The sequence below is a fragment of the Brachypodium distachyon genome, chromosome 4, assembly GCF_000005505.3.
Source record: "Brachypodium distachyon strain Bd21 chromosome 4, Brachypodium_distachyon_v3.0, whole genome shotgun sequence".
NCBI classification, from domain to species: domain Eukaryota; kingdom Viridiplantae; phylum Streptophyta; class Magnoliopsida; order Poales; family Poaceae; genus Brachypodium; species Brachypodium distachyon.
The window spans coordinates 11,308,288-11,330,895 of NC_016134.3; the positions used below are offsets into that span (position 1 = coordinate 11,308,288).

Sequence of the window (22,608 nt, forward strand, 5' to 3'; positions counted from 1 at the left end):
AGGGAGTATGAACAAGCAGTATAAAAAAACGCGCTTGATTGATCTTCATTGACTGGCGATCATTCGGATAACAAGGCCATATGAAAAGCTAAGTGAGAAGTGTCTGCATCCCTTCCTCTTTAGATGTTAAAAGTTGGAACATATATGTGTTCTCTTTGGCTTGCATGCTACATTCAGGTAATATATTTTCCATACCTAAAACTGTATCGGTCTCAGCGTTAATTCTCTCTCTATATATATATGCAGGTTTGTCATGTTTGATGCTATCAATGGAACCCACTTGATTCTTTGAATTCCCGGCATTCACCAACCCGGGAGGGGGCGAAAGGGCACAAATGGAGCAACCGTATTCATGATAAGTTAATAATCCACGTGCAAAGGAGATAATTGAGCCAGCCAGAGGTATATAAAAGAAGCAAGTGGATGGAGAAAGCAAACAACAAACTAATTGAACTAACTCCCTATGACATGTTATGGTGAGAGAGATGTTTTAATCCATTCATTTATACACGTACATTACCCAAATGCACTAGAGTAGCATCTTTGTAGATGCACTGAAATCTTTTCTTAAGAAGAAAATATAGTTTTGCCAAATCATAAATAGTTGTTGTTCTTGTACCTCGTAATGGATAAATCAAGGAGAAAAACAAAGAACTATATTTAAACACACTGAGATGGCAAAATCAAAGCAGAGAGTGGGCATGAGAGGCATTAGGAATTAGGCCATACCGGAGAAGATGATGTGCACAAATGATGTGCACTAAGCAGAATCAACGGAAGAATGTCTGAGTGGAGAGGGAAACTTTTATCATAGAATCGCTCTAGGTGTTAACAAAGAGCATGTATCCTTTTCTTAAGTATGCAGTGAGCACAGTTCTGTCTGAACTCTTCTCTGGTGGTTGTGTAGCACATTATTTCATTTGAACCAAAATGCAACCAAGGAGGTATCTCCTTCATGATCTACAAAATAATGGTCTTCCATTTGCATACAAAAATTGAAATAGTAGAAAAGCCCCGCTCTGTTTATGCTTAGTTGCTCACTTTCCTCCCAGCTTTCGGACTCAAAGTAATTCTTCTATAACCTTAGAGCAAGTTTAATAAGATGATGTACGCAGGCTATAAGACTTAAAATACTTTTTTTGGCTTATTTGAGATAGAGAGAACAGAAGCTGGCTGTAAACTAATAGACAGCTACAGCACGAGCTTCTAGGCATGCGAAGTGAGATGCAAGCCAAGTGTTAATAAAGTAGTACATATTTATACCTAACTACTATACATACTGACTATTAGGCTGTCATTACATGACATGGCAACACGTTATAGCCAGCAGTTGACTTTTCTATCACTGTCCTTTTTTATAGCACTGTTATCCTTGTTCTTAGATGTTCACTAGAGTTGGATCAATTCTTATGTAGCATTAGAGCAAGAGTAATAATAAGGCCAATTGCTAGCTATAAGGTTTTGCCATATCATCTATAGCTAATGTAATATCTAGCATGCATGTATACTGGTTGACTATAAGCATATACTATTTTATTAGTGGTTCACATTGCAATCTCACGTGGTGTCTAGGAGTAGTATTTGGTTCTCTTCTCTATCTCCAACTGAGCAAATATATAATATTTAAACTCTTATAGACTGCTTACATCACCTTGTACTTGATTTTAGATTTTTTTTATTTTTTTTGCTTTTAGATGTTTTTTTTTACATCAAGCCTTAGATGGTCTTGTTTATTTTACTTTTACAACCTGACCAACCACCATAATAACAACCCGTGATGAACGGGCTCCGTTAAAAAAGAACGTGATGAACGGGTTGCAGCACATGAACGGGAAGGCCCGCTACGTACTTAACACACACTACGTATGTGGGCTGAGCGTACTTTTGGTCATGCTACCTTTGCTTTGCTCTTCTGGCGCCAGAACTTTGTTCCGAGATGTTTTTGCTGGTATTGATCCAGATTTGGATGCTCAAGTGGAGTTTGGAACATTCCAAAAAGTTGAAGATCCTACTACAAGGAAACAGGCAGTCTGAAGGCCCAATAGGAATCCCCCGGCGGCCGACTCCCCCATGCCCATCAGACCATCTCTTCTCCGTTCCCCTAAAAAAAACAAAAAAAAAGACCATCTTTTCTCCGTGAGCTCTTCTCGCTCGCCACCGCCGCCTCAGCTTCCGCCTCCGCCTTCGGCTCCCTTAGCCATGGCGGCTGCTGCTGTGCCTGGGGCTTCCAAGGTGAGTAACCTCCTCTGCCTCTCCTCTCCCGGGTGAAATCTTCACTACTACCTAGTAGCATTTGGGTGCCGTAATGGCCGACGCGATCAATTTAGGGTTTTCTTAGGGTTCTACGACTAAGTATGCCCGCGATTCCACCTCAACCCTGGGCCCTGCCAACATTTGTTCTTCGAGCGCCCGAGCAGTACAGCAATCTGGTGCCGGCATAGCCCCGCCCGTTTCGGGCTCCTCGCCGTGGGGCGACACGCCTCCCACTCACCCTCCCGCTCTCCATCTGCCCGGGCGTGCTCGTAACCATCCTTTTGATGCTTTTGGACTCTCGAAACAATGTTGCACTTCGGAACACTAGTTTACCTATGCCTGTAATTATGGTAGCCGCCAACTCTTGGTAGGGTAATTTTGGGGGATTTCTTGGTAGGGCGCTCTTTTGGATCAGAGAAACCCCTGCTTTTACTTTTCTTGGTGTGATTTACATATGAAATCCGATTGATATATGATTGTTATGTTCCAAGTCGCTCTTTCCAATAATAATCATTGCGTCTGTGTGGGAGGCTTTGGTGCTCTATTTTATTCTAGTTTATCTAGATCTATTTATTTCGATTGATTTTGTAATTAAGAATGATGTGTCTGGTATATCTTGTTTTGATCCTGTGTATGGTGCTCCATCTCTAACTTAAAAGGAAGTGATGCACTTGCATATTACTACAGTGCACATTCTTGGAAGATAATTCATGTGTTCTGTTTTGATGTTTTGAATTGTTTAGTTCCTGGAAGCATTAACACCTAGTGCTTTCATGCAGGTCGGGCCTCTTGAGGAGAATGACGAGAATAGCAAGCTGTTTCCAGTGAGCGAGCTGGTAAAAATATGTTGATTCATTAATTGTCAACATCTTATTTCTGATTTGACTGTGAATAATAGATAGGTTTACAATCTTTACTACAGGGGTTGTTGGCGTTTCTGAAGGCCGTGTCAGATGCATCTGTTAGTGGAATTACAATGCTCAATGTACACAGTGCCGTTTGCGTTATTTTCTGGGCAAAAACTCCTGTGAACGCCGTACTGAAGGCTGCAATGGTTGGACTTCCATTCTCGGTTTTCCCGATTTTACTACTCACACGCAGCATCATGAAGCTGGTTGTGCAAGGTGGTTGCAATCTGGATATGGGTGCCACGCTCGTGCTTCTGGAATTTATATACTTTGGTGTTGAAGTCCATTCATGTCTGTTGTGTTGGTTCTGTGTCTTTAAAATGGATAAATTTGGGAGTAACGTGTTGAACTGGTTGCTACGGAAGTTTATTGAGCTAACCTGGTACTTGTATGAATTTGGATGAATTTTGCTGGATGAGAGATTGTTGCAATGCTTTGGAAGCAAATGTATGTTAGGGATAGCGGCAAAGTTATTGAACATCAGTCATCAAAACTGACCTGTGCATAGTCAGTCATTCGGCCTGAGGAAGCCTGGCAGAGCATTTCACGGATGCAAGAAAGCACAAATTGGAAAGGCTGGTACAAACTCCCATATCACAATTCCAGTAGCGAAGCAACATGACCTACCAATGCCAATAGAACGGGAATTTAATTAGAATAACCTATGCTATCAAATTGATGGCACCCGAGAAAAGCTCTACAAATTAGGGGTAGAGAGAATAGCATTATCATCTAGAGCACCCATAGTACTTGATCATCCATGAAACAGCTAGTGATCTCACATCAGCTACTAGTGGCACTTCCAGTACTCCCGAGTCTGATGGTCAAAACAAGCCCAAAGGGGTCACTAGGCTCTGTGTCATATGTATAGCCATTTTCACCTGGCTTCAGCACACTCCCAAGGATCAATGAACCCGTCCGGCAGAGAAAAGGCCCCATCTAGTTCGTCGTACCAGTTCATGTCCCCGCAAAATATTACATTGGGATGGACAGGCAAACTTCTTCCACATGCTTCCGCCTGAGCTCTTCTCCTTCTGTTTTAACTCGAACGCTCATCTTTTCGTTCCCACTTGGTCAGTTTATTACGACACCCCCAAGTCTGGAAATAGCTGACAACCCGGCCCTCTAGGTGGGTTGTAGCCAATGCCAAATTGATCCCTCCTCCAATATTGACATCTACAGTGTACAGCCCCCTTCCACTTCTGCGCTTGGTCCAGTAGGTGTGGCCAGAAGAATTCACCGGCAGCTTGCTCATCTGCAACCGAATCATATTCCTGATGTAAAGGGCTTACATAAGCAAGAACATGTACAAGATAGAAAATTATATAAACAAGGTAAAGTCATGTCATATATGTGAAACATAGGGTGAAAGCTTTTTAAAACTTTGAGCTTGTTAACGTATATTCTCATGTATAGTTAGGATCCTGTAGATTGTAACAACCGTGCCTTGTCTCCATGTTTAAAGGAACAGCACGTGTTGATCTTGTAACCACCTTCGACCTTTGAGGATCGAACTCTGGTGGGTTGCCAGCTTACCTCACTGGCTGACCACCCAAGCTATGTTTGGTTCTCAACCAAACTCTGTCTTCTCACGCGGTTCAAAAACCGAATGTCTTCTCACAGAGCTAAAAAAATATGTAAAATCATTATGATATATCATAAGTAGTTATGTTTGCTTTCGTAATCTTATGCCTTTCTTAAATTTCAATATTACTAGACCATAAGAAGTAAAAAACACTTGCTTTACTTCAGTGGGGATTATGATAGTATTTGCATGTAGGCCTCCTAAGAAGAGAAGTAAAGAAAATCTTCCCAGATGCTTCTAACTCATGCAATATATTAAATCAAAAGACAATGATGTATAATACCAGCAAGCAGTAATATCCCTGTCTTCTTATATCTTCCTCATGTGAGGATGAACATTCATATTCTTGCCAGGAATCACACTGTGCTTCCGGAGATTCATGTATGTCTGGTGTAACCTCCTGCAAACATACAAGATCTGGTTTGTGGCGCTGAATAAGATTTCCAAGAGCATCCCTCCTGAGGTCCATCTCAATGCCTCTGGACCATACATTGTATGTCATGATTTTGATGGTCTTCGTATCCAAATGTGTGTCTGAATTTTCAGAGGAAAGACGATGAAAAAATTAATTTGAGTATACCAAATCAAACAAATACAAACATTAGCCACAACTTGAAAGATGTAATCAGGTTCTAACTTTCATAAAGTAGCCAGCCATACCTGTTAGAAGTTTACTGGAAAAAAAAGCGTAATGGTAACACATCACAAAAATATTCACACAGCACGAAACAAGGAATGAAACAAAGTCGATTTTCAGTCAATGTAACTACTCAGTGTCAGCCTTCGATGACCATAATTTGCCATAAACGAACATCCGTTTCATTAAAAAAATGTAAGGGAAACTAAAGATAAACGAATTCTGAATACTGTCGTGTGAAGAAATCCCTACACAAGGTCCTGACTTGGCACATTCAATAACCCGGCGCAAGAACATGGTTCAATCATATATAGAAAAATCCGCAAGAACATGATTTAATCTTATAGTGTATAAACCTTTCTTGGCAGTCCCCTCGGCTCATTCCTTGGCATAGAGCGGCGGCAGGCTCCATCCGGAGGCTTCGCGAAGGGGAAGAAGCTGGCGAGATCGTGGTTGGGGAGAGGAGGGGAAGAGGTCTTAGGAGGAGGGAGGTTTTTGGGCTTGAGGTTGCGAATGCGAAGTGGGGGAGGGGGGGGGGGGGGGTGTTTGGTTAGCGAGTTTTGGTCAGCAAAACCGCATCAAGCAGAACTGATTTTCGCCGGAATTTAGGAAACAAGTTGTTTGGATATTGTAAGCTTTTTTTTTTGCGAACTGGATATTGTAAGCTAAGGGCATCCTTCTAGAAGGCCGACTTTTAGAGCATTCCCTATCATCTTGTGTATATGGTTGTCCATATGGGCAGAGAAACAGCAAAATATGGCTCCGACAACTTGTCTACACGGTTGTCTAAATTTAAACATCTTCAAATCATCCTCCATAATGTATACATGTAGACGACCTAACCACGATGTACAAATGTCTTTACTCGGTGCTGGTGGAGCCAATTTCCGTAATTCAAATCTGGGGTCGTTGAGCTCTCTTGGGACGGTGAGGCACCTCCTCACGTGGGCCAGGATTCTATGAAAGGACATGGGCTAAGTTATGTGTTATTCTCATGCCAGCTCCGGCCTGACTCAGCTCCGGCCTGACTAGTGGCTGGGCCGGACTGCATCAAGATCGCGCCTGCTGACACCTTTACTTCTTAGCGCTTGGAGTTCTTTTTTCAAACACGCCGACCGACTTGTCATTTTCATCAAGAAAGCACAAAAAACACAAGTGCAAACAAGAGCAAAAGAAAAGATGTACGACAAGAACAACTATATAGAAGAGGAACTAGGGCCGGCATCCGGGGGACACTCATGGAACGGAAAGATCAGGCGCGCCGGTGTGACGCCACAAGTTTGCCTTCGGCGAGTTTTAAGCCGTCTTATACACTGAATTAAGCTGAGGAATCGCTATAACTTCCTACATAGTTCAGCCCGTTTGACAATTTGTAACGCATATTTTAGCTTCATCAGGTCAGGCATCACATTGCGCCGTGTACATTCTCTAAGAACGCCCTGTTTTAAACGGGGTCGTGGCTATTGGTCTCTTCTTCTGTAATGGAATTTTAGCAGCCCTTCTACTAACGTTCAAAAAAGAATGTCTTGTTTGGGGCACTTTGGAGCTGTGTGTGGGCATTTGTAACTAACGAAACACCCGTTTTAAAATCTACTTCCAGAGAATATACACCGGATATGTCCTGCATATGCACGGCAGCGGAGGGTCGGGTCTCTCAAACGGTAATGGCAATTTAAGCCTGTTTCAGAGGGCAAAAAACGCTATCAATCTCTTTTCTTCTCTTAGGCAGGACAGGACAACATTTTTCTTAATCCACTTCCAGTTTCAGAGAAGACATAGACATGCTCGGCGTACACACGATTTCTCCGAATACATAGGACATGTCCAAAGCTGACAAATTTTCTTCTTTGTATGGAGCTTTTGTGATACAAAATCAGTCATATGTAATATTCAGACTCAACCCAGCAGATTGCACTACACCATTAAACAATTCATACGGAGTACATGATTTGCTGACACTTGATTCCAGAGGACAGCAGAAAATTAATATTGTATGTTTCAATCCTACATGTAAGGAAACGTAGAGGCAGGGCATCCCTGGTCGAAACCACCTGTAGCCGGGTGCTTCAGATCATTCACTCCTTGGTTCTTGCATCCATAACAATGACCTGGAACACATTATCAACTAATTAACCCACCAAATTGCATTTATCACAGGCAAACTATTTTCAGTGGGAAAAAAGATAATCAGAAGGCAATAATTGGTCAGTACCATCTTCAAGTTATTCCAGTGGGCATGAACTTGGATCATTAATCTTCATCGTGCAGTTGAAGTGGTGAAAAGTTTTTTCATAACCCTCCACGTCTAAGCAGTGGTGCAGGAGTTCGCTGAACTGGTACTCAAGCCCATGTTCATGGGTAGAGGCAAAGTCATCAAAACTGATCTGCATAATCAGTGTTTATGCCCCTAAAGGAAGCCTGACAGAGCATTTCATGGATGCAAGAAAGCACAAATATGAACTGCCGAAACTCCCGATTCACAATGCCAGTAGGGAAGCAACGTAATCTACCAATGCCAACTGGGAATTTAGAATAACCTCGTAACCTATGTTATCAAATGGATACCTCCTGAGAAAAACTCTACAAAGTTAGGGTTAGAGAATAGCACACCCATAGTACTTAAGCATCCATGAAACATCTAGTGATGCTTCTACAAATAAAAGAGGGCATTTTCCTCAAAAAAAGAAGAAGAGGGCCACACATCAATTACTATTGGCACTTCCATTACTCCGGAGTGTGATAGTCAAAACAAGCCCAAAGTGGTCACTAGGTAATAGGGGAGTTTCATGAATGATCAAATGTTTGTCTAGTGCTATAGCCTCCTTCCCGATTATCTCAATGTTTTCGATCTTGAAGTCTTCCAACTTGCAAAAGAACCGGTCCAATCTCCCCTGCAGTTGTCTTTTGACTAAATTGTGTTCTGCGATTGCCGCAAGCATGGCATTAGCTTCTGTGTCGTATGTATAGCCATTTTCACCTGGCTTCAGCACAATCCAAGGATCAATGAACCCGTCCAGCAGAGGGAAGGACCCATCTACTCGGTCGTCCCAGTTCATGTCCCCACAAAGTATTACATTGGGATGGGCAGGCAAAAGTCTTCTACACGCTTCCGCCTGAGCTCTTCTCTTTTCGTTTTTCCTCAAACGTTCTTCTTTTCGTTGCTTCTTGGTCCGTTTACTATGAATCCGCCCAGGCTTGAAATATCTGACGACCCGTCCCTCTAGGTGGGTTGTAGCCAAGACCAAGTTCTTCCCTCCTCCGATAGTGACATATACGGTGTACAAGCCCCTTCCACCTTTGGGCTTGGTCCAGTAGATGAGCTCAGAAGAATTCACCGGCATCTTGCTCATCTGCAACCGAATCATATTCCTGAGGTAAACGAACTACATAAATAAGAACATTACAAGATAGAAAAATATGAAATGTGAAGTCATGTCGTGAGTAGTCTTCAAAACTTTGAGCTTGTTAACTTAAACTCTCCTGTATAGTTAGGATCCTGTAGATTGTAATAACCATGCCTTATTTCCATGTTGAAAGGAGTATTAATTACATGTTGATCTTGTAACCACCTGTGCTATAAATATAATGAGAAGTGCACCGTGTGGGTTGCAGAAGCCAAACTCTGTATTCTCACAGAGCTCGAGAAAATGTAAAATCATTTTGATTTATCATAAGGAAAAACATCAATTTTCTGAAAATTTGCTTTCGTAATCTGACGTCTTTCTTAAATTTCAATATCACTAGAGACAATTTGAAGTAAAAAACAACCCGCTTTACTTCAGTGGAGATTACAAATTAGTATTTGCATGTAGGCCTCCTAAGAAGAGCAGTAAATAAAATCTTCCCAGATGCTTCTAACTAATGCAATATATGAAAACAAAAGACAATGTTGTATAATACCAGCAAGCAGTAATATCTGTGTCTTTCTACATCCTCCTCATCTGGTGATACACATTCGTATTCTTGCCATGAAGCACAGCTTCGTTTCAGATAGTTTTGTATGTCTGGTGTAACCTCCTGCAAACATACAAGATCTGGGTTGTGGCGCTGAATAAGATCTCCAAGAGCATACATCCTGAGGCCCTGCAAAATACCTCTGGACCATACATTGTATGTCATGATTTTGATGGTCTTCGAATCCAAATGGGTCTCTGAATTTTCTGAGGAAAGACAAACAAAAATTAATTTGACAATACCAGATCAGACAAATACAAAAATTAGTCACAAATTGAAAGATGTAATCAGGTTCTAACTTTCATAAAGTAACCAGCCATATTTGTTACTCGGAGTTTGCAGAGGAAAAAATGTGTAATGGTAACACAACATAAAAATATTCCTAGATTCGCAAAAAAAAATCATAGATAACCAGGAATGGAATAAATATCGATTTTCAGTCAATATAACTACTCAGTGTCAGCCTGCAATCATAATTTGCCACAAACGAACATCAATCCCATTGAAAACAATGTCAGGGAAACTAAAGCTAAACGAATTCTGAATACTGTCATGTAAAGAAACCCCTGCACAAGGGGCTCACCTGGCACATTCAACAACCGTGATAGAAAAATCCACAAAGAACATGATTAAATCATACTATAATATATACAAACCTTTCTTGGCATTCCCCTGGGCGCCTTCCTTGGCCCACAGCGGCGGCAGGCTCCATCCGGGGGCTCCCAGCTGCAGCGCGGTGCGCCAAGGGAAAGAAGCTGGCAAGATCGTGGTTGGGTAGAGAAGGGCAAGAGGTCTTGGGAGGAGGAAGGGTTTGGGCTGGAGGCGGAGGAGGGCTGCGGCCATTGCTGCGAAGGGGGGTTGTTTCGTTAGCGAGTTTCCGGCCGGAAAACCGCATCAAAGAAAACTGATTTTACCCGGATTTTACGCAAACAAATTGTTTGCAGATTGTAGGCTAAGAAGAAGCTACAGATTACTCGTGTACATTGGCGGCGGCGGCGGTTCGAGATCCTGACGAGGCGCGCGCGGCCGCCGAGGAGAGGGCCGGTGAGCTTCCGTCGGAGTTTTAGATCAAGGACAGCGGCGGCGGTGGAAGGTATAGGTGGCCACCGGGGCGGGCCGTTTTTAAAAAGCCCACGGACATGGGGGCCCGGCCAGGCTCGGGCCTGGCCCGCATGCCCGGCATAGGCTGCCTGGGCCTCGGCTTTGCGGGCTGGTATGGCTCGGCCTGTTTAGCATTTTCTTTAAAACTTACAAGTTCACCAGCAAACATTTCTATCCCTGTAATTTTGAGTATAAAGCTTTGGCCGTTCCTCTCAAGAAAAATCTAAGAAATCCATGTTTGGACACACTAGGGTTTGTCTGGGCATTTGTAATTAACGAAGCACGATTTTTTAAATCAACTTCCAGAAAATATACACCGGATTTGTCCCGCGTATGTACAGCAGGGGAGGTCGGGTCTCTCAAACCGTGACGGCAATTTAAGCAAGTTTCAGCGCGCAAAAAACGCTATCTACATCTTTTTTCTCTCTTGGGCAGGACGACATTTTTCTTCCACCCACTTATAGTTTCAGGACGACATTAGATTTTTGTACGGAATTGTATGATACAAAATCAGTCATAAGTCAGTAATATTCAGAACTGCACGACTAGACAGCCCATACATGATTTTGTTGACACTTGATTCCAGAGGACAGCTGAAAAATAATGGGTTTCAATCCTACATGTAAGGAAACGTAGAGGCAGGGCATCCCTGGTCGAAACCACCTGTAGCCGGGTGCTTCAGATCATTCACTCCTTGGTTCTTGCATCCATAACAATGACCTGGAACACATTATCAACTAATTAACCCACCAAATTGCATTTATCACAGGCGAACTATTTTCACTCACTGAGAAAAAAAAATCAGAGGCAAGAATTAGTCGGTACCATCTTCAAGTGATTCCAGAGGGCAGCAGAAATAATGTTTCTTCCCAAACATCTGCATTATTTCCGCAAAGTAGAGCTCCACTCTCCAGCCACTTGAAGTAGGATCCTTCATCTTCATTGTGAAGTTGAAGTGGTGAAAAGTTTTGTAATAATTCTCCACGTTTAAGCACTGGTGCAGGAGTTCGCCGAACTGGTAGTCGAGCCCCTGTTTAGAGATCAAATCAAGACTTTGTTAGTTTCAAATTTATTTGATTACAGAAATGCTCAATTACATTTTTCTTTCTTTCTACATTGCAGTTTAAACAAGAGAATACAAAGTTCAACAGTGCGTGATATCGTGCAGGCTTCCATTATACATAACTTTTTCAGTTTTCTATCTATTGATGTATCAAGACACGAGACTTGAGGGAGAGAACACTGACCGTCTGGTCAGCACAATTTTCGGTATATTTTTTGAAAGCGATCATCACCTCCTCAGACATCCATTTTCTTCCGTTCTCAATGATCTGTTGATCACTAAGTTCTTCATAATCGTCATCAGAATCATTGGACCTGCAATCGTCGTGATAAGATTCTTCAGATCTGTGGTCATGAAATGTTTAAGATCCCATCCTTTTATTTTCCAATCGAGCAGAAGGCACTCGCGGACAACGCATACGAGAAATTTTTTAAACTAATTCACTACAACATGCCCCACATAATACTTTTCAAGAGAGAGAGAGAGAGAGATTAGTAATTAAGACAGTCAGATGAAAGAGAGACGAGATGATCAAAAACTTTACCTTGATTGGGAACTAGGAGGACGCTGCCGAGACAGATGTTCATCCCGTGGATGTGCCACCACACTGCTTTCATCATTTTCAGAAGATGACCATCCTAACATACGAAGAAGTTTACTTCCTGGACTGGTCCAAGGCTTCTGCAGCGGGACAGGGGGTGTTTCCCATCTCGCCCACTTGAGAGCATCGGGAAGACGCCGCCTAGCTGCATCCCTTTCGCATATAGCAGCTAGATTGGCGGCGTGAGCAGCCATTAACTTATCTGACCATTCCTTCCTGCTGAGAGACTCATACTCCGCTCTGTACTCCTTGGCTGAACGCCGCAGCTCCTCCCTAAGCAAAGCATGCCCCATATGGTCAACAGCATTCAGCAAGCAAGAAATCTAAGCCTAACAGGCATTACGGGAAAAACGTTTTTTGCCGGAGGGCCGGCGGCTTTTTCTCGGGCCTCTGGCAAAGAAGGCTTTGCCGGCGGCAAAATAAAAAAGCCGCCGGCAAAGAAAACAAAAAATCCCCGGCAAAGAATAAAAAAGACCTCCGGCAAAGAAGGTGGCCACGTGGACTTGACGTTGTAGTAACGGCGAGAAAACAGCACCGGCCTTTGCCGGCGGCCGGGCTTACGGCAAAGATATTCTTTTCGTATTTTTCTTTTCTATCCCATTTCTCTTTTGTTTTAAATTATGATCTAAACCACCTCTTTTTGAGTTGAAATTTTTATTGTAGTTTAATTTGGCAATGATGGTGAGCAATGTGAATTAAAATCATAATTTTTATTTAAAATAATTATTTATCAATTTCTAGATCCGTTTAGTAGGGAAAAATGAAAAAAAATACTAAAACATTGTCAGAAAAGAACAATTTTTTGGCATGGTGTCATTTTATCTCTACTACTATAAACACACAGTTTATCCATGGCTCACCATCCACTCACCGTGAACCGTCCGATCTAACTACACTGACGTTCAGATTACAGCCGCGCAGCAAACGAAGGAAACACCCCGCCACCAAAGAAAAATAACTTCCGTCCTCTGGCTTCCTCTCCGGCTCTCCCACTCCTGCCTTCCACCACTGCGCCTGCGCCACTTCCTCTCCGGCTCTCCCGCTCCTCCCGTCGGCCATCGCGACCACTGTCTCCCCTCACCCCTCGCGACGGCCGTGGGCTCCGCCCTCTGCGCCGCATCCACCCCCACCAGTCACCTCTACTGCGCGTTGGCCGTACGTCGTGCCCCCTCCTCGCTCGGCTCTTCCCTTGCTGGAGTCCGTCCGACACACACTAATCACATACGTAACGGAGAAAAACAACTCCCCTCCACCCCGATCCCAAATCCCTCATGCCCACGCCCATGGGTCGCCACTGGTGCCGACTGCAAGGCGAGCCAGAGGAGCGCAGCAGCGGCGTTGTTGACGGCGGCGGGGAACTGGTGCTCGGGGGCGAGGCGGTGCCGCCGTTCGTCCGTCCTCATTCGTCCAACCTTTTGTCAACCCCCACGCCCGTTCGTCCTTAGCTTCTTCGTAGTCTGCATCTGGCTTCGCTCCACCGACCGAATGGTGACCACGCCCGGCGAGGAGGGCAAGATCTCCCACCTCATGCTTCCCTACTGAACCAAACCCAACCCAACTAGGCTGCTGATGCTAATTCCGGTGGTGGTGCTCCTTGCATCGCGTGCCAATTTAATTTAGCTGCAGACAATAGATTTGATTTGGGCCTTCTATGGTATGGTAGGATTCTTGGAGTCAAAATTGGATCCTGGGTGAGCAGAGCTGAAAGCCTGCATTTGTTGCTCAAATCTGGGTGTCAGAACCCAAACTAATTGGAGTTGATTGTTGCATTACTTGCATTGGTTTGGTACTCTATGCTTTTTATGCACTCACAGCATGAGTTTTTGTCCAATTGATATAAATTATCTGATGGTTTTGATCTAATTTGTCCTGTATTATGTCTCTATATTAACTTGAATTATCACGAGTTTGAAGATTGTCTGTTCCGATAAGTACAATGTCAGCAGATTGCTTCTGCAATAACTTGAATTTTACATGGTCTGATCCTTCTCAGTTCGGTTTTGATCATATGTACAGTGACGATAGCTATTAGATTGCAGTATCTATTTAGTATGGACATACGGCATTACATTACGGACTATATGTGTAACCAACTCTAATGTGTAAACTTGACCATTATGTAAACCCGAATCATATCAGTACTAGAACAAAAGGCTCAAGAAAAACTATTTTTTTTGTGGTAGTCCCACTGACCATTATGTAAATCTCAATCATATCAGTACTAGAACAAAAGACTGACGGAAAACTATTTTTTTTCTGTGCTAGACCCATTTGGTACAGAAAATGTATCCATTCTCTATGTAAAATAATGTTTTTGTCCAATTTTTGTGTGATTACTTTAACTATTCTAATCTGATACATCCCACTATCTTGCATATGGCATATTCATGATATGCAGTTGTGAGCTAGGCAATTGGTTTTAATCCTAATACTTCTATGTGGTTGTGATTTCCTAACAGCTTTGGTTCATTGTTAGATCATTCGGCAACCTTTCTATGATTCTAACAAAATTGATAAGATCACATGTTGAACTAATGATCCTGCAACAGAGTAAATGGGAATGAGCTATTTTATACTCTCTTCTAAATAGGGCCCAAGAGAACATGCACCGGTAGAGTTGCAGTGTAAGTTCCTTCAAAATCTTCCATCACCTTGGACTGTTGGTGTGTCTTATGAATAAGGGAAGGTTTGTCTTATGAATCTCTTTTCTGTGCAAACTGTATAAATCTTTACTCTGTCACTGTAAGCAGCTATAGCATAGAGCTTCATGTACATGTTCACTGTTTTGAGGATTTTGGATCACAAAGTCTTAGCAGTTAGCAGTATTCAGATTACAGCTGTAACAAGATAGAAGGCTCAAGTTCTTTTTTTAAAATGTTTTTTACATGGTAATAGTATTATTTTTGTCTGAACTTTGTTGATTCGTATACATTTCTTATTTGCATGATGTCAGGTTGATATGTCAGCTAACTTGGAAGAGCTTCAGCAGAGAAGGAGCATATTAGCTTTGATGACAAGTCGGCTATAAGAAAGAAAACATCCATGCAGTTACTCCCAACGATCCTAAATTGTTGTTGTTGTTTTAGTTCAATGGAGGGAGTATTTGAGAATCTATGTTTGTGATTTTGGTACATGGGGATTTAATACTGTAGCATTGAGGGTTATTTGGGTGTATGATATATGTAATATTTGGTATGAAATGGCAAATGGAAACAAACTATTATTTTATATTAAATAATAAATTGGCTTCAGCTTTTAAATATTGCATAATGTTTCAAATTAACATGTTGGCCAATCGCATGTTAAACACTTCACCCCCTGCTTGGCCTATTAGATCTTGACACGTCTTACCTCAGCTTTTGTTGTTCTGTGGCATCGCACGGGCTCCTCGCTAGTAGGTATATAAACTCGGGATAAAAATTACAGGTCCATATACAAAATTAAAATGGTACATGTTTCACAAATTGCACCATCTTCGTATAAGTTCCTGAACTTAGCGCTCAAATGTCCAATTTGAGGCCCGAACCAAGTTTTGCAATATATTTTTTCATTTTTTGAGTTGAAATTTTTAATATGGTTTCATTTACTGTTAATGATGAGTAATGTCAATATTTATGTAAAACTATTATTTATCAATATTTAGAGCCATTTTAGGGAAAATATTCAATAATACTAAAATTGTGTCAAAAATTACCAAATTTTGTCATGCAGTCATATTATGGATATATAAGATTGTGATAAAAATTTCAAACCAATACACAAAAGTGAAAGGGTACGTTCTTCACAAATCGCACGACTCGAGAATGAACCTTCTAATTTAAGTCCCGAACCAAGTTTCGCAATAATGTTTCAAATTTTTCAGTTCATTGTTTTACCGTGCTTTCATTTAGCATCAGTGATGAGTAATATGAATTAAAATCAACACCTAATATGTAAAATAATTACTTATCATTTTCTAGAGCCGTTTAATAGAAAAAATTGAAATAATAATAAAACTTTATCAAAAATGAACAACTTTTTGCATGGTGCCATGTTATGGGTATGTAAACTTGGGATAAAAATTGCAGGCCAATATAAATAATTAAAATGGGTCAAACCTTACCAATTTAATATACGCAAAAGAAAAAGAAAAAAATAGTCTTTGCCGACGGCCTGGCCTTCGGCAAAGCCTGAAATTCTTTGCCGGCGGCTTGGCCTTCGGCAAAGACCTCGGCCATGTCACCGATCCGCGTGACCGCGCCACGGATTGGTGACGTGGTGCGATTCGGGCCGCTCATCTCTTTTCTTCTCTTTCTCGTCTCTTATCTCTTCCTCCTCCCATGTGCTCTGTGTCTCTTCCTCTTCCCGTGTACCTTTCTCTCTGTCTCTTCCTCCACTGTCTCCCTATCTCTCTCCTCCTCCGTCCCATCTCCCCGAACGGCGCAGCAGCACCAACATGACGGCGAGCGGTGGCACAGCAACAGTGGCAGCCCTCTCTCGCTTCTTCCTCCCTCCCAGCCCCTCTCTCTCCCTTCCTCCTCCCTGTTGCAGGGGCGAGGCGGTGCGGCCCTGATGCCTGCAGCCGCTGCCCACTCCCTACTGCAGGCTGCGGCGGGGCTAGGGGCGGCGCACGAGGTGCTGCGGCGGGGCGAGGCGAGGCAGTGGCGGCGGTCTGCGGCGGCGGAGCGAGGGGTGGCAGCGGCAGCGCGAGGCGCAGCAGCAGGGGGCGCTCCCGGCGGCAAGGCAAGCGGCGGCAGCGCGAGGCGCGGCAGCAGGTGGGCCGCTCGGCGGCGCGGCAAGCAGCGGCGGCGCATGCTCTCTCTCCCTCTCTCTCTATGACCCGGCTTCGACCGGCGGAGCGTGCGTGCGGCGGCAGGTGGTGCGAAGAGTAGGGGCGGCGAGGCGGGGCAGCGGTCGTGGGCAGCGGCGGCAGGCAGGCGGCCCAGCTAGGTTCGCGGCGGGGCGGGGTAGCAGGCACGGCGACGCAGCGGTGCGGGCGGGCGACCGCAGCGGAGGCGGCGAGGCGCGGCCAGCAGCTCCGGCGGCGGGCGGACGCGGGCTGCCCTGGCTCTCCTCGCGCCCCTATCTCTCCCCTTCTCTCCCCAGAGCAGCGGCGGCGGATGAGCGGCCCCCGAGCAGCAGCTTGACGGCGGGCTGCAGCGGCAGGCGGCTTTGTGCTGTTTTTATTTTATTTTTTAAGTTGGAATTTCTTTGCCGAAAGCCAAAAAGGGAGCCTCTGGCAAAGCCACGCCGTGCCGTTTGTTCTTGTTATCTCCTTTTTTTTGCCGAGAGCCACGAAATGCCGCCGGCAAAGGCTTTGTCGAAGGGCCCGTGAAAAGGCCTCCAGCAAAGAAGCCTTTACCGGCAGGTCTTGGTACCGACGCCCTTTGCCGGAGGCCCCGACAGAAAGCCGGAGGTTCCGGGCCTCCGGCAACACCCGTTTTCCCCGTAGCGAGGTAATATACATCAAAAAGGTTACGCTACACGATGAAAACTAATAAATACGGAGTAGCATTGAGCTAGCGAACTTCTCTCTCTAAAACAAAACAAAACACTATATTACTACAGATGAACAGCAACACATGTTTGGCTGCTTATTATTTGCTGGTAGTATTACAACCTACATCAATGTTCTGTACTTTACAGGATTATATCTAATTAGCTACATGACGGCAGCATGTGATCACTAAATTATAATGTCAACATTTTAATTCACGGTGCCTACATTTTATTGTGCCATACCACACTAATGACATGTTGCTCTTTTGCTTATTTTCCAATATTTGATCCATATATGCACAGGTAAAAATTTAGTACTTTGAGGTTTAATGTGTTAGACTTACAAATTACAAACAACAAAATGTAACACGGGATTATAACAACATAAAAAAATATACTTACAAATCATCTTCTGATTCATCTTTGAGCTTGTCCGCCACCTCAATACTTTCTGAACCAGTCATGATAATTTCTGGGGCAGTGTCGCTGTTCGCAGTGTCATAAGCACATTCCATTATCCTAGTGCAACAAATATCCGCAGAATCAGTGATTATTCTAAAGCTACCTTCTGTTTGATAAATAATCCTCTTCAACTATTTTTACAAAGTTGATGATGAATCAAACATATTTGAATGGTATGCGGCATTTTATCGCTGTGAGGATTGATTACTTTAACGAGTTTAAGACTTATAAAATGTACTAACAAACAACAAGATTCGCCCACAGGAGATTAAGCCATGGTCCCAAGGAGCTGTCAGCTGTGCAAAAAGGTATCTAGGGTTGATACCTTTTTTATTCTAGGGTTAATTCACACAAAATGTACTAACAAATAGTTTGTGTGATTACACTATAATTTATTCATGTTGTATTGTTTTGCTTAAATGACTCTCTGGAACTTATTCTGAAAAAAAAAAATGACTCCAGAACTGTCTATTTGTTTGCTAAGGATCAAATATTAGGCTTGAAATTGCTTTTGGATGTAACTGTTGAGCTAATTTCCTGTTTAGCACTCGCTTAACATGTCACTAATATTACATGCTTTTTACTGATAAACATTGGTTGTTTATTACTTTATAAACGCGGTGTTTGACCAAATTAACGTATTTTCATCGCGTTTAAGTAATAGATTACCTGCTGTAATCTTATGAAAATAATGCTGTACCAGAAGGAGTAGGTACAGAAACATTACTGAAAATACACTGTCATAATCATCATCTTTGAGTATCTGGAGCCTGAACGACTAAATGTCTAGATCCAGAGCAAATCACGCCTAAATCAGAATCGTTCTTTCTCGCAAATAAAATAAAAAAATCAGAATCGATCTGTCTTATATTCAACTTCTAATTCTTATCTCCCGGTTCCTGCTCATAACAAGTGCAGGTAATCCACCTACATATAAGGGAAACAGTATCTGAAAAACCCGTGTCAAATCCCCCTGTAGCTGGATGCCTCAGTTCAGTTACTCCTTGGTTAACGCACGCATAACAATGACCTGAAACAAATAAATTAAATTGTATTAAAAATCTATGTTATACAACTAAAATTAGTCGTATATGATTTGTTCAGACAAAAATTGGTACCATTTTCATTTGATTCCAGAGGGCGGCAAGTATAGTATTTCCTCCCAAATATTTCCTTTACTTCAGCAAAATACATTGTCACTGTACAATCAACTGAACTGGGGTTCTTCACCTTCACGCTGAAGTTTTTTTTTTTTTAGGAATCAAGGGGGGTGGGGTGGGGGGTTTCTCCCCGCCTGAATTATATTACTCAAAACGAGAACATTACAAGGGAAAGGTAGACTCGCTAGAAATCGGTGGCTACCTTTTAATCAGCCATCCTTGGCCGATGAGTATTACATCTTGCAGCAGCAAGTACTTTGAAGAACAAAACAAAAAAGGTAGAAAAATACAGGGAAATATGAGAGCTCTATAGAAAAGTGACACCAAGACCAACAACCAAGGACAGCCGCCACCAAGCATCGAACAAAGAGTTGCACTTTCGCCACATTCACGTTTCCAAGTACTCACCACCGGAAGGACGGCATAGTCCCGGGGAATTGGGGGAGCATCCGAAGAACATAAGGAAGACTCAAGCTTGTCAATCATGCATGAGTAGAACACAAAAACTCCACCAAAAGGGCGGTCGTTTCCCAAGGAAGATGGGGAGAAGAAGGCACACAATGGCATGATATCAAAGGGTATCACTAGAGATATTATCTCACAGACGGATGGTTTTAGGCCCTCGTTGAGTGTAGATGAAGGATACCATACAACACCTAGTTGATGGAGGCAACAGCTACCTGAAAGCAGCAAGATGGAGATTGTGGAAGAGCTAACATATGAATGGGGGTCGAAAGGTGGAAGGTCAGATTCTCATATCCGAAAAACTTAGCCGGCACACACACTCTATCACGGCCAACTCCGGTTGGAGGATGCCGCCTCCATGGCCGCCATCTGCAAGACCATGGATCCTGGAATACATCATCACAGGGTGTACAGACTTCCAAATCCAAACCACGGCACCAGCCGTTAGGCGGTGCCGCCACCACAGCTGCCTATTGCATACTATGATTACCGAGGAGCATGGCAATGCCACACCAGACGGAGGGAGGGATGAGGACAAAATAGGAGAGCAATCATCTCCCAAATCAGCATGTAACACCGGGTTGTATTTCATTGGATCTGAGGGAGAGGTGGAGAGGACATGGCTGTGAGGGGCTGACATGGGATGGCAGGTGGAATGGGGGTGGTCGTGGCCGCCCGGAGGCAGAGATGGAGGGGAACAACGGGGAGCCGGAAGCAGTAGGTGGCAGGTGCTCCCCACGGCCAAGGATTGGGGTCCCAAGGCAGCACAACACGGAGAGGCACACCAGCAGAAGAACGCGGAGGTCCACCGGGCTAACGCCGCCGGCAACCGCGAGGCGAAGGGGCAGCAGGAGGAAGCAGTGGGTGGCAGCGGAGCCCCTCCCGATTCAGACCTTGCAGAGGCCGTATCCCTCGACTAGACCGCAGGATCCGGCCGGGGGGCGCCTCGGTCTAGCCAGGAGAGGCTTGGGGAGGGTGGGGAAGAGTTGAGCATGCGGTGGAGCCGTGGAGGATCTTGGGGAGGCGCACGGGAGGAGGACGGCCTAGCTTTGGCGACCGACTACACCACACGAGGCCGACGGCATGTTGGGAGCCCGAAGGCGCACGGATCCGGCACGGCAGTCGCCGGATCTGGAGGACCTGGTCGGCGGGGCACGCTGCAGCGAGCCGGATCCGGCCGGGACAGGGGAGCAGCCGTCGCAGCAGGGGCTGAGCGGGCGGAGGAGCATGGGGGTGCGCGTGAGGACGACGGAGAGCAGCAGGGAGTCCACACAGCGCAGCTCGGAGACCGAGGGCGGCGCTGACCAGAAGCGAACCAGGCAAGCACGGCTGGGCTGCGCGGGCGTGGGATGGATGGCCTGGCCACGGAAAAAGCCTCGCCGCCACCTTCACTGGCGGCAGCGGCGAGGGAGGAGTGGCGGTGGGAGGGTGGCGGTGGCTCGGCTAGGGTTTCGCCCCTGAGTCGCCAGAGAGAGGCGACGCGGGGGCGAGCTGAGTGATTTAATTTCAACCCAATCTATCAGAAAGACATCACGCTGAAGTTGTAATGGTGAAATGTTTTGTAGTAACATTCCACGTTAAAACATTGGTGGAGAAGTTCCTCAAAGTGGTACTCAAGATCCTTAAACAAAAGCAGCGCCATTGTTAGTTGACAGCCTACATAATTGTGGGGAAAAAACACTTCTTCCATGCAGATTAAACAAATAAAATATACAAAGTTACACATACCTTGAGATTGGTGCTTATTTCAGCGTAATTTCTGAAAGCCACCATGGCCTCTTCAGTCAGCCACTTTTCGAATTTTGGATAATATCATTGTCAGAAACTTCGCACCTGTATTCACAACCAGTTAAATGCATTTTGTCATTTTTCCAATCAAGTACAAACCTACAAGGTACACGAAATAGAAACCAGAATATTATGATACCATGTTCAACAATACATAAGCCTTTGGCACCTACACATGTTAAAAACTACCCAGTGCATCAAAAATAGAGTAAATGAACTAGATACAGATGTGGTGCAAAGTGGCTAACACCAATAGGTACTTTTATGCACCGTTTGTTTCACAGGATTCCTACGGGAATTTCACACGACCACTGTTCCTGGTGCAAAGTGGCTAACACCAATAGGTACTTTTATGCACCGTTTGTTTCACAGGATTCCTACGGGAATTTCACACGACCACTGTTCCTATGAAATATTGCCCTTTGCTAGTGTTTGGAGAGAGAAAACACGCACATTATTCCATAGGAAAGCTTCCTTCACAGTGCCAATTCCACAGGGTTGAAAACATCAAACGGCAAGCAGGGGCATTCCTGGGTTGAGCCAACGGGTTCATTTTTTGGATTAAAAAGCAACTCGTAATGTGCAGCAGAATAAGGTTCATATTTTTCTATGTTCAGATACTAAACATATTCACACAACACTAAATATATCACACAGTTGTTAAAATAAATTGAAATTTCCATCCTGTGCATGATCATGCAAGCTAAATTCCTGATAAAATGTAAAAGAAATCATTCTTGTCCACTCTCAATTCTACAGAATGTATCTTTACACTTCTAAAGATCCGAGTTCATGGTCATCCGTTCACCTACGGAGACTACCCCTAGCTTGATAGACAATCACTTGATTGTCACCCATTCAATGTGATATCTATATGTATCAACATTTTTTGGTTTGTAGTTGATTGGTTTGACATATACTTTTAAGATGATTGTTTTCGAAGATAAATATTTTGAGAGAATTCTTACTTAGCATAAAATTAGAAAATATGTGCATATAAATAATATTTAAAACAACTCATGTATATGTAATACATGACTTTTATTTCGTAGCAACACACGTACATTTAGCTAGTATGCATAGAGAAACCAGCGCCAAAATATCATCAGCAGAAGATGGATACACAATGAGAAGATGCAATTAAAAATGAGAC

The 22,608-nt window shown here is 43.7% G+C and overlaps 2 protein-coding genes and 1 long non-coding RNA gene across 5 annotated transcripts; 1 reads left to right on the forward strand and 2 right to left on the reverse strand.

Annotated features, from left to right (window-relative positions):
* Positions 1-1,925: 1,925 nt before the first annotated feature.
* LOC112268593 lies at positions 1,926-21,393 on the reverse strand. Its single transcript, XR_002959893.1, has 4 exons — positions 21,382-21,393; positions 19,854-19,858; positions 11,223-11,225; positions 1,926-2,030 (listed from the first exon to the last, which is right to left on the reverse strand). It is a non-coding gene; the product is annotated as an uncharacterized LOC112268593 (long non-coding RNA).
* Positions 2,089-3,636, forward strand: LOC106866801. Its single transcript, XM_014902612.2, has 3 exons — positions 2,089-2,232; positions 3,033-3,089; positions 3,176-3,636. Exons 1-3 carry the CDS (start codon positions 2,200-2,202, stop codon positions 3,563-3,565), a joined length of 480 nt encoding a protein of 159 aa, XP_014758098.1. The 5' UTR covers positions 2,089-2,199; the 3' UTR covers positions 3,566-3,636.
* On the reverse strand, positions 7,917-10,411 carry LOC104584910 (tyrosyl-DNA phosphodiesterase 2). Of its 3 annotated transcripts, none has more exons than XM_024454409.1 (4): positions 10,252-10,411; positions 9,994-10,182; positions 9,284-9,543; positions 7,917-8,733 (listed from the first exon to the last, which is right to left on the reverse strand). In XM_024454409.1, the coding sequence occupies exons 2-4, from the start codon at positions 10,178-10,180 to the stop codon at positions 8,086-8,088; spliced, it is 1,095 nt and encodes a 364-aa protein (XP_024310177.1). In that variant the 5' UTR covers positions 10,181-10,182; positions 10,252-10,411; the 3' UTR covers positions 7,917-8,085. The 3 variants fall into 3 exon arrangements, with proteins under 3 accessions (XP_024310177.1, XP_024310178.1, XP_024310179.1); XM_024454410.1 differs by having other exon boundaries at positions 9,284-9,400; positions 9,491-9,543; positions 9,994-10,411; XM_024454411.1 differs by having other exon boundaries at positions 7,917-8,752; positions 9,994-10,411.
* Positions 21,394-22,608: the final 1,215 nt, after the last annotated feature.